Source organism: Choristoneura fumiferana, chromosome 29 (genome assembly GCF_025370935.1).
Source record: "Choristoneura fumiferana chromosome 29, NRCan_CFum_1, whole genome shotgun sequence".
Classification (NCBI taxonomy): Eukaryota; Metazoa; Arthropoda; class Insecta; order Lepidoptera; family Tortricidae; genus Choristoneura; species Choristoneura fumiferana.
In genome coordinates this window covers 12,104,179-12,118,820 of record NC_133500.1, presented here as the reverse complement: position 1 = coordinate 12,118,820, position 14,642 = coordinate 12,104,179, and the positions used below count along the sequence as shown (strand labels likewise).

Genomic DNA, 14,642 nt, shown 5'->3' with positions numbered 1-14,642 from the left:
GCGGGCAAAAGCTAGTTGTATCATAAATATGATAGGTAATGTATAATGAAGAAAACTCCCGAACTGACTGACTGATTGGCTGAATGACTGACACTGACTAATCAGTCAGCCAATCGCCCGACTGACTGGCTGATTGAGAAGCTGACTGATTGATTGACTGACTAACTGACCAATTGCACCTGTGATTCCCCTCGTATTGCGGGTGTCCATGGGCGACGGTGATCGCTCTCCATCAGGTGACCCGGCTGCTCGTTTTCCCCCTCATTTTATATAAAAAAAAATATACTGAGTGATTGACCGACTTTTTTTTTATTCGACTGGATGGCAAACGAGCAAGTGGGTCTCCTGATGGTAAGAAATCACCACATAAACATCTGCAACACCAGAAAAAGAGACCAGCACTGGGAATCGAACCTAGGTCCTCAGCAATCCGTGCTGCGTGCTATAACCCCTACACCACTGCTGGATAGGAATCTAGACACGAATTTTTCCTATGCACACATAAGGTAGCTTATTTCTACTATGCTACTTAAGCAGCACTAGCGACGTCTATGTTTTCGTCGAGAGACGTCACACTCTTTCGGAACTAACCGCTCACCCAGACAAGAGATGAGAGATGAAGAGATGTGGCTACTAAGCAATCAAATTATGATTGGTTTTTTGGAGTCTTTCTGTATTCTTTATTTCAACTCCAAATTTGTTACTTTCACGGGATACCCGAAAAGTAACAAATTTGGAGTTGAAATAAAAAATACAAAAAGACTCCAAAAAACCAATCATAATTCAAGTAAAACATAAAAAGATATTCTAGGCCCATCTAGTGTCTCTGATTTTAGGTCACTCCCCCTTCACAAAGACGCGTCAACAAAGCGGGGGTTACATTGTCCTCAAATTTATTCCCAAAGTTCGCGAGTGCCTTTTGCTAGTAAGTTATCTTGGTTTGTGTTTTTATTTTTTAATGGCGGTTTTTGGTTCTGTTATCTAACGGTGTTGGTCTATTGTGACTTGAATTTATGCATGCGACATGGAACCTTTTCAAAGGTAATCATTACGATTTTCCTTGTTAATAATTACGATGTCACTATGACGTTTAATGAGAAATGGTTCCACGGTGGCTCATGAATTCAAGTCCTTGACCGTACAATACAATAACTCTTTATTGATCTCCCGCACGTCGTAAGCAGTACAGACACCTAGAACCACTACCATGAGTTTACAGTGACCGTACTTGATAGCGACGGCGTAAATTATTTGTATGGAGAATCGTACAGCGCCTCTACAAATAATTTACGCCGTCGCTATCGAGTACGGTCACTGTTAACTCATGGTAGTGTACTGCATTAATATCTGCCACAGCGGAGCGTGCAAAAACATCTGACACGTCCTTCCGGCCCTAGAAATAGAGTCGTATCAGATATTTATGCACGCTTGTGTCAGATATTGGTGCTGGTGACTGTACTACACCTATATACTGGCAGTTGTCTCACCGCCGGCGAGGAAACGATTGGCTATCGACTATTTTCTCGCTCAAGAAACGAACAAAAGATATAAGATCCTGTGTGAGTAAAAGAGACATATATATTAATAGTTGATCGCTGGCGGTTCACACTGCCGGCGAGAACTCGCTCTTACATCTTCTGTCGCAGCGACAAGAGGTATAAAACTCGCTGAGCTATAAAACTAGCTCAGCGATACTCGCTCAGCGCTGTTAGCTTGGCGGCCGCCCGGCTCGAGCGAGTGGAGCGAGTAATCGCCCGTCGTGCGCGAACACTCGCTTTTCACTGCTCGCCCACTCGTTTCTAGTTACTCGCTCTGCTCGCTTTTTGCTCATCGTCAGCGGTGGGACAAGTGCCCATAACAGTTTATCAAATTTCAAGTTTCTTGGACAACCTGAATACTAATAAGGTAGGTTTTTCGGTTACGGCAATTTGTATGGAAACACCTTTTCAATGGCTGCATCTTTTCGTTGCGTTACGTTGTCTCATTATTTTTTCTCGTGTATACATAAAAAACCGGCCAAGAAGGGTTCCGTACCATCTATACAACTTTCATTAGACATTAGCAAAAAACGGCAAAAAATCACGTTTGTTGTATGGGAGCCCCCCTTAAATATTTATTTTATTCTGTTTCTAGTATTTGTTGTTATAGCGGCCACAGTTATACATAATTTGTGAAAATTTCAACTGTCTCACTATCACGGTTCGTGAGATACAGCCTGGTGACAGACGGATGGACGGACGAACGGACGGACAGCGAAGTCTTAGTAATGGGTTTCCGTTTCTACCCTTTGGGTACGGAACCCTAAAAAGGTAGATAGATACACGCTGCATAACAAATTTACATTGTATTGGTGACACTATATACTATTCAATTTTTATCAGAAAATATGTCCGTTAAAATGCTAATCTTATATTTTCATAAAGAACTAGCTTTTGCCCGCGGCTCCGCCCGCGTGGTATTCGGTTATCGCGCGCTGTTCCCTCGGGAACTGTGCATTTTTCCGGGATAAAAAGTAGCCTGTCACTCTCTGGCCTATAAACTATCTCTATGCCAAAAATCACGCCGATCCGTCGCTCCGTTACGGCGTGACGGCGTGAAAGACGGACAAACACACAAACACACTTTCGCATTTATAATATTAGTATGGATATACGTTTCAATAATAACTTACTTTTTTCATTAAACCTTGTTAAAAAAAAGTTCAATGGCTTCAAACACAACCTGACTATTGTCACTTGACAACAAAAAAACTTATCTGACAAGTAAAATTAAACCATTTGAAACGTGTCCTGCTGTAGAACCATATCACATCAAACAGAAAAGAAACTCGCTCAAGTGTCCGAACAATTATGGAATACGTTTACTATGAAACAGTCCGAATTGTCCAAGCTTACGATGGTTGAGTGCACAATAGTAAAATGGCTGTCCTGTTTAGAAATAGCGCTTATTATGTTGTGTCGGAGTTTATTATTGTTTGTTAGGCTATACGGAAGAGATACATCATTCATACAGTATACGAGACCTTGAATGAGAGCAATCTAGAGCTTTGTATATCTAGATGGTTGTTGTGTAGTGCTATTAATGTACTCTATACGAGTTGGAATTTTGAAAGGCATTCAAATAGTGGCTCCGTTGTAACATATAATCTATCGAGCAAATGCTACCTACTAGCATGTGTGAACAGGACATGCTCCTATCGGGCATGCTTTTTAGTAGCATGCTCTCTAATAGCAGGCCCTGCTATTAGAGAGCATGCTAGTATTGGTAGGGCCACGACAGTTGCAAGCAAAAAAAGTTACTAAAAGTGGATTTGTTATAAATAAATTAATTTACTACCGTTGAATTTGCGTAAAGCCGTAACGGCCAAAGGGTTGCAGCCGTAGGCCGTTGACTATGAGATGTTTGGCCTGAAAGCCTCTGAACACGGTAATTGCCGTGGCAACACTGACATTGAACTGACAGGAGCATGCTATCAAAAGGCATGTGTATCGGAGTGTTTGTTTTGAGCATGCTTATTTAGGAGCATACTCAAAAGTAGCACGCTAATTGCTAGCAAATGTAAACAGTCCATGCTTATTAGTGGCATGCTCATAAGCATGCTTATCAGCATGCTAGTTACGAGCGTATGCAACAGTAACTTAAGGGAGAAGCCTTTGTCCAGCAGTGGACGTCTTTTGGCTGATGATGATGATGATGACTATCAATTGCGAGAATAATGAGAATCGATACTGCCTCCTTATGCACACATAGGTACAGTCGGAGTAAAAAAAGGTTCGTCACGCTAAGATCTATTTTCCTTTGCTCAGTATGAGCGCTAACCTGCTTTACCGATTGAGTAGGACATACTGCGTCAACCTGTCAACCTGCTAAACATAATCAGGGCACCGATAGCAACCCTACAACTTTACTACACCTTGGCACTGACAAACACTGACAATTAAATAGAACATTATTAGATTGAAACGATTTACGAAGTTGTTTATAAAAAAGGTTATATAATGATATGAAACTAGATATATGTTAGAGGTGTATACTATTTTGACCCTTGTTATCATGTCAAGTAAGTATAATTTGATATGCACCTGTCTACTTAGTACTTTGGTTTCTAAACGTACTTAGAGTCTATGACTTTCTAAAGGAATCAATTTAATAACTGACGAAGGTTTTCCTACCCCCACTGTACATTAAGCAATCCAAACATTAGATGACGTAAAAATCACCGCGTGTATTCCAAGGAAATACGCCGGTTTCCCGAGAACCGTGAGTCAACTGCGTGTACGCATGAGAGATGTGAACGGAGGCTGTGCGTCATAGTTCATTCATGCCTTATCAAGATTTAAACATGGCGGCACACCGGAAACCGTTCCAAAGAAAAACATGGCGCTTATTAAGAAACGATTTACCTGCTAGTTTATTTAATTTAAACTTTCAATAAAAACAATTACAAGCTCTTATGCAACTTGCACCGTTTGTATGTTTGTATATACAATACAAATATTATTTATTAAATTCCACAAATCAGTACAAAACGACACTTGCAAGGAATATCATCGTAACTAATTTTCGCTAACTTTACAGGGCGGCACATTAAAGATTTATATTTTTTTATAAAAAAAAATGTTAAGTCTTGGTAAAAAACCGCCGTGTACATGTGCATTAGCAGTGTACATTAGCTAAAAAAATATAATCTTATTTCTTGCAAAATCATGATTGTAAGTTTGTAACTCTAAATTGACAAAATTTACTCACATACCTATAAATGTGTACGGAACCCTCGGTGCGCGAGTCTGTTTTTATTTCTTTCTTTCCATTTTCACATTCCCAGATCTACAGTTTTAATCAAAGTTTATTCAAGTTTTTACAGGCATTTAAGCCTAAACGTATTTTCCCGCTTAAGGTTAACCTCAACTTAAAATAACCAAATATTGGGGCTGCCCTGAAATTTTCCTTCTTTGGAAGTCAATTGAGCTCGTTTATTCATAAAAAATACGCGCATTCTGACACGTACCTAATAACTATTGTAAAGGTATGAAATAATTAAATAATTGGTTAGGTCGGTAATCGCGAAAATTTCGATTTAGTAATGTCTTTAGCCTGAAAACGTGACTCTTGGATGAAAGCGGGCTTAAAATGAGACGAAAGAATGATGTAAAAATGTACAAGATTGTACGTAATATTTTTCTTAATAAGTTTTTGATGAAAATTTAATTTTTAATACAAGCTTTTTTGCTGATTGTACAAGCTTTGTTTGTTGTGTTTGTACTTGCATTGTCATCCCAACATTTCCATACCAAATTCCAAGTCAATGCCATTAACTTTTGAAGAGTTCCATCCTGTGGAGGCGATCCTGGATATAACATTATCAAATTATTGTATTGTCACTATAGTTAGAACTTTTCATAATCAATATCACTACATCTTCGGCAGAGATATATGAGAAGTTAACATGACATCAGTAGCACAAAGGTTCCATCCCAGTACGCTGATCTGTTCCTATGACTATTGTCCAATAGAAATTGTTTAACTGATTAAGGTGGAATTTCGCACGTGCAGTTTAAACACGAGCACGTTTACTGATAGCCATAATATGAGTGCAAACTGCAGCTGCAACGCAGCACGTTGCTATGCACGTGGCAAGATTTTGAAGACCACATTTAGTGGCATCATCGACTTGTCTTGAATGTCGATGGTCTGAAGACCAAAAGGCTTAATATCTAACTTGGAATCAATTGTTTTCAACACTTCTGTCTGGCACATGGTATAAGACGAGGGTAGAAAGAGACGGTGAGATGGCGATCGTTGTTTAATGCGCGGGGGCACGCGATTGTCATCACTATCTCTTTTTATCTATGTCGTATTTTTTTATTTTTTCATCAATGAAAATTTACTGCATTACAGTTGATACTAATGCGCTGTAAAATTCAAATCATGAAAATAAACTTCAACAAATAATGATAAAATAAAAAAGTTCTTTAGGGACTCCATCCTTGCTTCCTTAACTCTTAGATCCATATGGTATCAAAAATGCTACCATAGGCTTTTTTCATTTTCTCAAAAAAAAAAACTAATTGTTTTAAGTGGTTTTTATTAGACTTTATCTACCTTATTCTGTTTTGCAAGCAGCAGACGCGAAAAAGAAGCGTCAGAATCTTGAAATTTGATATGAAGGTAGCTATTATACATACCTATACAACTAGAAAAGTCTGAAAATCTTGATTTTTTTAAGCCTGTCTGTAAATATCAGTGACCAATATAATCTGACCCCACAATGCGTACATTTTGCTTAAGACCTACTCTTAATAATAATTATCTAATCTAAATTGCTCTTTGAGGTAGCGAGGAGTTGCAGGGTTAAAGAGATGCCGTAAAGAAGGTGGAGAATGTGAGAGTTACGGCGAAAGCGGTGTAATATAAGGAGATGTGGGAGGTGGTCAATAAGACGATAGCTGTAGTTGTGCGTAAAGAGAACAAGAACAAGACCCCTTTATTAAGTAAACCTTAGATTATATACATCATGATTGTCGCTGACACAAGCAATATGCGTTTATGTAGCAGTAAACTATTGTGTTACTGCTAAACACTGAAAGTGGCCAATTGCCATACTACAGCGGATTGGGAGCCACTTGAGCTGTGATCGAAAATTAGAGACATGATCGAACTTACGTAGACCAAATATAAACCGAATGCATAGATTTTGAATTCGCTCAAGTTTGTTAAGCTGCTCTTCTAAGAGATCGGGATAACAAATGTCAGCATAGTCGAAAATAGGGTGCAGTAAAGTTTGAGCAAGCGCAACCTTGGTAGCAAAAGCTAGGAAATTCTGAAGCCGTCTTAAAGATCCCACCGCAGCAAACACCTTCCTGCTCACCTCGCACACATGAGGAGACCATGAGAGAGTGCGGTCGAAAATAACACCCAGGCTCTTGACCTGATGTGCAAACGGTATTAGTACTCCGTCGAAAAGCACCGGTGGCGGAGACGCAAAATCGACTCTTGGGACAAGTTTCGAGCTACCAATGACAGACCTGGGTTTGGAAACCTACTTATCTCAATTGTAATAAACAGTAATTAACGCACTTCAGTACCAATTATTGTTAACACAAGTTATATAGTTAATATTGTTTATTTAATTGTGAGCAATAACTTGTGTTAACAATAATTGGTACTGAAGTGCGTTAATTACTGTTTATTACAATTATTACAAATTAACTATAATATTGTTTATTTAATTGTGAGCAATAACAATGTTATAGTTAATATTGTTTTTTTATTGTTTAATATTGTATAAGTTATTACTCACAATTAAATAAACAATAATATAGTTAATATTGTTTATTTAATTGTGAGCAATAACTTATACATATATTAAACAATAAAGAAACAATATTGGTTGGCAACGCATCTGCAATCCCCCTGGTGTTGCAGTGTTTATGGGCGGTGGTGATCTCTTACCATCAGGAGACCCAATTGCTCGTTTGCCATCCAGTCGAATAAAAAAAAACTATAATATTGTTTATTTAATTGTGAGCAAGAACTTGTGTCAACAATAATTGGTACTAAACATGATAATTACAACATGACATTCAATGTACGAGAACATTGACGAACCCAATGATAGTAAAATGAATCATGTTTTCCTCGTATTGATGTATTTGGTTCAAGTACTTGGATTACCGCGGGTTGTGTACTTAGCTAATAAGTATTACAACTTCTAAAGCTACTTTTATAATACTAGCTGCTATACTTTGTTTTTTTAGCGTTACAAAGAAGGTAAACAATCTTGACGAGTCTGTATTAAAAAACGTTTAAAAAAACCGTAAATATTACTTATGATACCAAAAGCATGTAAATGACCCTATGTCCTTGCTAATTGCTACATATTTGCTGTGACTTATTTTTAAGAGTGCTTTTCAATAAAAAGACACTTCAAGATCGCTTGCCTTCTTTCTAATGCTAAAAATCTTTTTAACTACATCTGTTCTAAATTTATCTAGCCACGTTTATCTTTTGTTAATTAAGGAAACTATAGGTCTGGTTTATAACTCACAATCTAATGTGCTTTTATTTATCTCTATGACTGTTTGTCTCTTAAAAAAAAAACGAAGCATAGGCTCAAAAATAAAACATCTGACACTTGATGTAACTCATCAGCATTTCCGGATACCCCACTGCTACCTCCTGTCAAATTGAGAGAGCTTGTACTTTACATTCACCTGCATTAAAATCTGACATAGCAGAGCATGAAAAAATTACTGACATGCCCTATAGTGGCCCTAAAAATAGAGTCGTATCACATATTTATTCTTTGTTGTGTCACATATTGGTTCTTTACGATGTTTTCCTTCCCCAAAAAGCTCAGGATAAAAAAATCAATTGCTATTGCACTCATTTCGAAAATCTCAGTTAACTAGAATGCCCGGGTTCGATCCTTCGACCCTTACTTGAGAGGCCATAGGTCATAAACCTAACTTAACCAACAAAAGTTTGGATAACCCCTGACTTTGTCACTTCAAAGTTCAATATCTCAAAAACAGCTGAACCGATTTTGATAAAACATGGCTAAGAACCATCGCTAGAAAACTTGCTTTCAATTAAAAAACCGGTCCACCAGTTTAAGAGCTATGGTGCCACACAGACACACATAGTAGTCAAACTTATAACACCCCTCTTTTTGTGTCGGAGTTTAAAAATAGGATAGCATGGCGTACAATGTAAATTAGGGTTAATTAATTAATCTTTTAGCCTCTACGACGTGCTATGTCGTAAACAAACAGGTGACAGAAACGCAGTTATTTTAAGCCCTTGTTGGTTGCAATACTTGAGCAGAATAAAAGTAAATTGATCTTAAATTTATCTCTATAATCTATTTATTTTCGGGTCGGATTTAAGATGTTTATTGCTACCAATTTTTAGTTCGATAATATTTAGGCCAATTCATGCTAATAAATTGTCCCTTGTTTTTTTTTTTTTTAGCCTATTTTTGTGCCCCACTGCTGGGCAAAGGCCTCTCCCCTCTTGCTCCACTCCTGCCTATCAAAGGCGAGCTCCCGCCATCCCACATTATAGGCATCTAAGTCGTCCCTCCATCTCCTATTCGGTCTGCCTCTATTACGGTATCCGTCACTAGGGACCCATTCCGTAACAATTTTGGCCCAACGATCTGGGTTCATTCGACAGATATGTCCAGCCCCAGTCCAAGTGCAAGTGGGTCTCCTGAGATGGTAAGAGATCACCACCGCCCATAAACATCTGCAACACCAGGGGTATTGCCTAAGATGGGATAGCTCAAGCACCAGTTATTTCACCGCCTGTCTTACTCTCCACGCCGAAACACAACAATGCAAGCACTGCTGCTTCACGGCAATTAAGAAACTAAATTAAATTTAAACTTAAAACTGTTCTTTAAACCAAATTAAATGTACTTAAAAAACATTAAATTAAAAAAATCAAAAAACCCGACTGCCAAAACTAAAAGGAAGAAAATAAGCCTAGTGGTCTAGAACTCTGTCAAGAAGCTCATTTAAGGTTCAACAGTCGGGACCCATTCAAATCGTAACCAGCTCAAAAGATCTTGGTAATGGGTCCCGACTGTTGAACCTTAAATGAGCTTCTTGACAGAGTTCTAGACCACTAGACTTATTTTCATCCTTTTAGTTTTTAATTTTCTTCCTGTTTGTTTTGGCAGTCGGGTTTTTGATTTTTTTAATTTAATGTTTTTGATATTCATGTGAAAACGGTAGATTAAAAGTATTGTAACCCATATATATAATTTAGAATGGGCTAATTATTAGCTTTCATTTGATACCCATATTATTACAATACAAAAATTTTGTTTTCATTCCTCCACCATATTTTTTTTCGCAGACGCCATATTGAAATATTATATAGCCTATGTCACTTCGACAGTTATGAGGAATCCAATGATACCTCATATGTTAAAATCTGTTTAGCCGTTTAGGCTGCAGCGAGGACCAAAGAGATGGACATACATACCCACATACATACATACGCTCGAAAAACATAACCCTCCTTCGGGTAGACGGGTAAAAATGGCCACATGGCATTGTGCCCAAAAATCTGGCAGTTTTTCCTTGTTGAATCGATGAATCGTTCAAAGGTAAACTGGAAGAGATCCTTTTAAGGGATGAGTTCGCCTTTGAAAATCTCTCTATGCTCTTTTTCTCGTTAATTGTAATTTTCATATGTTTTATGTGCAATAAAGAGTTACAATACAATACAATTGAATAGCTATTCAAAACTTACACTTACACAAATTATTCATTGTTTAATTTATCATTATTTCCTTGATATTTTTGCTGGTGAAACGTACAGCGTGTAACTTCATGCTTCGATGTTTTATGAATGAATTAACATGATGTAATTTCATTCATAACTGGAGTACACTTGTGTTGTGACTATAGTAAATGGTCAGGGAAAACCTACCACGGTGGGAATTCACTGGTTTACTGGACATGTCATGAATGGAGAGATAAGAAAGAAGAAAGAAAGAAAATAATTTATTTATAACAGCAATGAAACATAAATTAGTAAATATAACAAAAAGAAGTGTTGCCGCTATAAAAAGGTCCCGGCTCAGCATATCGCTGGTTGAAAACCAGCACTGGTCTTCCGCCGGGCCACAGGAGAGTGAAATTACGGAAAGTCACACAAAACAAAACAAATACAAAAATAGCTACGAGACTAAAATATAAGTTGGCTGTATAGCCCACATTATCATGGCAACAGTGTAATGAAAAAGATAAGAATAATTTGACATTGACATATGACAATTACAATTATGGCATCAGCAGACAACGCGAACAATGTTGATCGCCAAGGGGAACAATAATAATAACAATGTTGATAGAAATTTAAGTTAAAACGATACGAATAAGAGCTACGAACAGGCTTAAAGAATAAGAGAGCTTAATTTGTGAATTAAAACTAACAGAGTAATACAGGCCACAAAAATATTACATTTACTTCAAAAATAGCAAAACAAACCGAGGGATGGGACGCTCCAATATTGTAAGTGTTTAAATTATAATTAAATACAACTTGTATCATGCCTCAAAGCTTCCTGGTCTTTCTGGTGCTCATAAAGAAACTTCTTTAATTTGGTTTTAAAGAATGGACGTTTTGCAGGTTCCTTATTGGAGGAGGAATATTGTTCCAGCACTTTGTAGCTGCATAACGGAAACTACCTCTAAATGCTGCAGACGCGTGCGGCGCGTGGCGGCGGGGGGTGGAGATAAATACATATAACTGATTCAAAATGGCCTCACGACAAGGATAACGAGGTGTAAACAAGATCAAGTAGGTACTCGTATCAGCGGTGGTTGAAGTTATTTTGAAACACTATTTTTGTAATTTGTTTTACATAGCTGGCCCCTGACTGAACCCTCTCCTGGTCAAAAGCGCAGATGAGGCCAAAGCATGTCACTGCTTTAGTAACAGCATTAGAGAGCCCTAAGTTATGTCTGGAAATATAGACGAATGGATGTGAATTTAATTCCTTAGCAGTTCGTAGGTATAAAGAAAGATGAAGCGAACTTCTTGCAGGCGAATGTAATACTACTTAACTACGAAAAAGTGGAAACTTGAAAATGGTCACGAGATGAATATACCTATTAAGAATTGTCCGGTTTCTCTTAATTAATTTTGTTTGTTATTATTGAGTCAAAACTCTGAATGTTGAATCCCCTTATATGTTTATATTTGACATTTTAAATGAACAATAACAATTTTCTTAAAAAAGTTACGTACCTTAGTAATTAAAACATCTATTTTCGTTCCAACCAACAATTGCAGTCCATCTGCTTCCTCAATAAGTGGGTCAATTGCGATTTTGGTCTAGAGCCATAAGTTTTGTAAAATTGACTTCGCGGTCACCGCCATTGATGAGCGTTGACAAAATAATTGGCAGCATCGGCTCAGCTCACCCCGCGTGAGTCACGCAGGAAGCGATCGTTAATAAAACCGCGGCAGTACTACACTACACATGCCATTTCATTGTGAGTCTCCACACAGACCACTCCTTTATTCCTAAAGTGTTAATTAATTTTCAAAATGTCGAAAGTGATACTTTACATTTTAAACGTGGTGTACGCGCTCTTCGGCGTCCTACTACTCCTCGAAGGCATAGGGTTTTACATATACGTGTGCATGTTCACAAGTTTGCGAAACAGCAATCACTATCTGCTAGACTTCAAGCTGTACTGGCCCCAGATTCTGCCGTTTGTCTTCGGCTTCAGTGGTCTCTTCGTCATGTTTGTTTGCTGCTGTGGATGCTGCAGTGCCGCGAAGAAGAACCAAGGATTTACCATCATGCACGCGTTGTTTACCCTGATGACCATCGGAACTGTGATAGCATCTTGTGTACTTGCTTTGGTATACGCTGACTCAGATGAGAGCCACAAGTTTTTGAAAGACGCGCTGTACGATGGATTCTCTGAAGCAAAGACTAATACTGGCGTGTCCGAATCATTCTCAAGCGTAGAAAGCTGGTTGCAATGCTGTGGTGTCGATGGATCTTCAGACTACAAGGGAAGCCGGAAATCTCTGCCTAACTCTTGCTGCGGATTCGACATTGAATCTACGCAAGTGTGCGAGTATACGTCTAAGACAGCGAACGAAAGGCATGGTTGTGCTCCGGTTGGCGTTTCTTACTCAAGCATTGCCCTTAAAGCTTTGGGAGCAACGGCAGCTCTCTCCGCATTCTTTGGGCTCCTGAGTCTTATAGCTTCTTTATCGATGGGAATCAGGAAGAGGAGACCAGCCGTCTACGAGGCGACAGACATAGAAACGAAGAAAGGACTCTTGTAAATCATGGTGTTCAGTGTTATGTGATTTATTTGGACAAGTCTTTTGTGGTGAAAGCTTTAATAGAAGCCCAAGAGCTCTAAGGAGTGTTATTGAAGGTAATACTTTTGTAGAGTGGGATGGTTTTTAATAATTAGTTTAGTATAGTGATATTTAACACCAAAGAAATGCCATTGCATGTACAGTGCAGTGTTCATTACTATTGATTAAATTGATTGAAATTCAATAGGTGAACTCATTGATTATAATTTAACTCGTGACAAAACGTGCTTTGTGTTAAATTATTTATATAATAACGAAACGTCCGCCATTTTATTTTAGCATTGCCATGACAGTAATTAAATTGTCAGTAAATTAAACGTTTACTTATGACAAATCATTGGAAATTAAGCTTATTGAATACTTTACTAATCTTTAATGATTAATAATTTTATTAATAAGAATAATAAAGTTACAATTTTAAATATATTGGCAGCATGATGTTTTTAAATATTGTAAAAAAAATGGAATTGTAATATCTGAACTGGCGGGTGCTGAACACAAAACGAATTTGCAAGGTCAGTTCGTGTAACTAATTGATGTAATAGACAAAAATACGACCGTTTGTTTGTTACGCTAGCCTGTATAAAGGACGAATCAATTGAATAGCGTTCCCATTACATAATACCAGTTGATATAGAACTAGTTTTGAATTGAATTATTTTATCAACAGACTGTATACATTGTATACCTACTATACAATGTATCTCCACTCTCTGGAAAGAGAGTAAAGACCCTTTTCACCTCAGCACCTCAAACAGGCAGGTTTTGCTATGAGAAATCAGTGAGCAAAATCGCATTTTGCTCACTCCGTGAGACAAAGTAACTTTTTAATTATTTTTTTTTAAATGCTGAGTACAGTGTTGGGTCTACTCACTGAATTCCAAATATTTGAACTTTACTTTGATCTGTCATTTCACTTCAACTCGAAAAAAGCAAGAGATAGGATCAAATTTGTCGATTACAAACTTAAATTAAATTTTTGGTATTAAAAATATATCGAAATATTTCCAAAATGTAAATTTTCCCGATCTTTTAATAAAGTATGCAACCTCGTTGCACGAAAGCCGCTTCTCTTGTTTTTTTTTTATAAAAGAATTCCGTATACGGCCTCTACAGTATAATTATTATGTGTTAAATTAAATGATTTTTTAACAAATCTATTTATGTTTATGTAATAGAAATCTTAATAAAAATCATATTTAAAGGTTTAATTGTTCAACCTTTTCAATTACCCCGAGATGAGGCTTTTTGCAGTATTAAAAAATAAGTGTGACATTAGTACAAGAAGTTAAGATTGCATGTTATGAGTATGCGATTTGTATTGTAGCTACTGGACTGTTTTTATGGTTTTAAATGTAATTATTATATTTGATAATAATCGGATTCTATTTAAAAAAAAATGTTTGTTTTGTAAACAGGTAGGTATATGTGGTTTTATTCTTATGTTACATTTAAATTATGTTCTCGCTGCTGAGGTGAAAAATTGTATGTGTCACACGAGACCAAAGTCTTTTTGCATTTCGTGTATTTCAATCCCTTGCTGATCTCAGGATTCTAACCTAGAATCACTCGCTAACGCTCGTGATTCAATTATAGAATCCTTCGCTTACTCGGGATTCAAAATCAAAACTCGCAACAAAAAACAACTTTGCTCTCTTGTTGCACAAATAACTATTTCAGGAATATTCGATTAGATGAAAAAAAAGTTTTTTGTTTGGTTTCGTTTGGTATGAGGTTTTGTAAATAAGTGAGAAGTACCTTTATCAACACGTTCTATT

The 14,642-nt window shown here is 37.3% G+C and overlaps 1 protein-coding gene across 1 annotated transcript; it reads left to right on the top strand.

Moving 5' to 3' along the window:
* Nucleotides 1-11,995: 11,995 nt before the first annotated feature.
* LOC141444225 (leukocyte surface antigen CD53-like) lies at nucleotides 11,996-13,048 on the top strand. Its single transcript, XM_074109705.1, has one exon. It carries the CDS (start codon nucleotides 12,070-12,072, stop codon nucleotides 12,823-12,825), a length of 756 nt encoding a protein of 251 aa, XP_073965806.1. The 5' UTR covers nucleotides 11,996-12,069; the 3' UTR covers nucleotides 12,826-13,048.
* The last annotated feature ends 1,594 nt before the right edge of the window (nucleotides 13,049-14,642 follow it).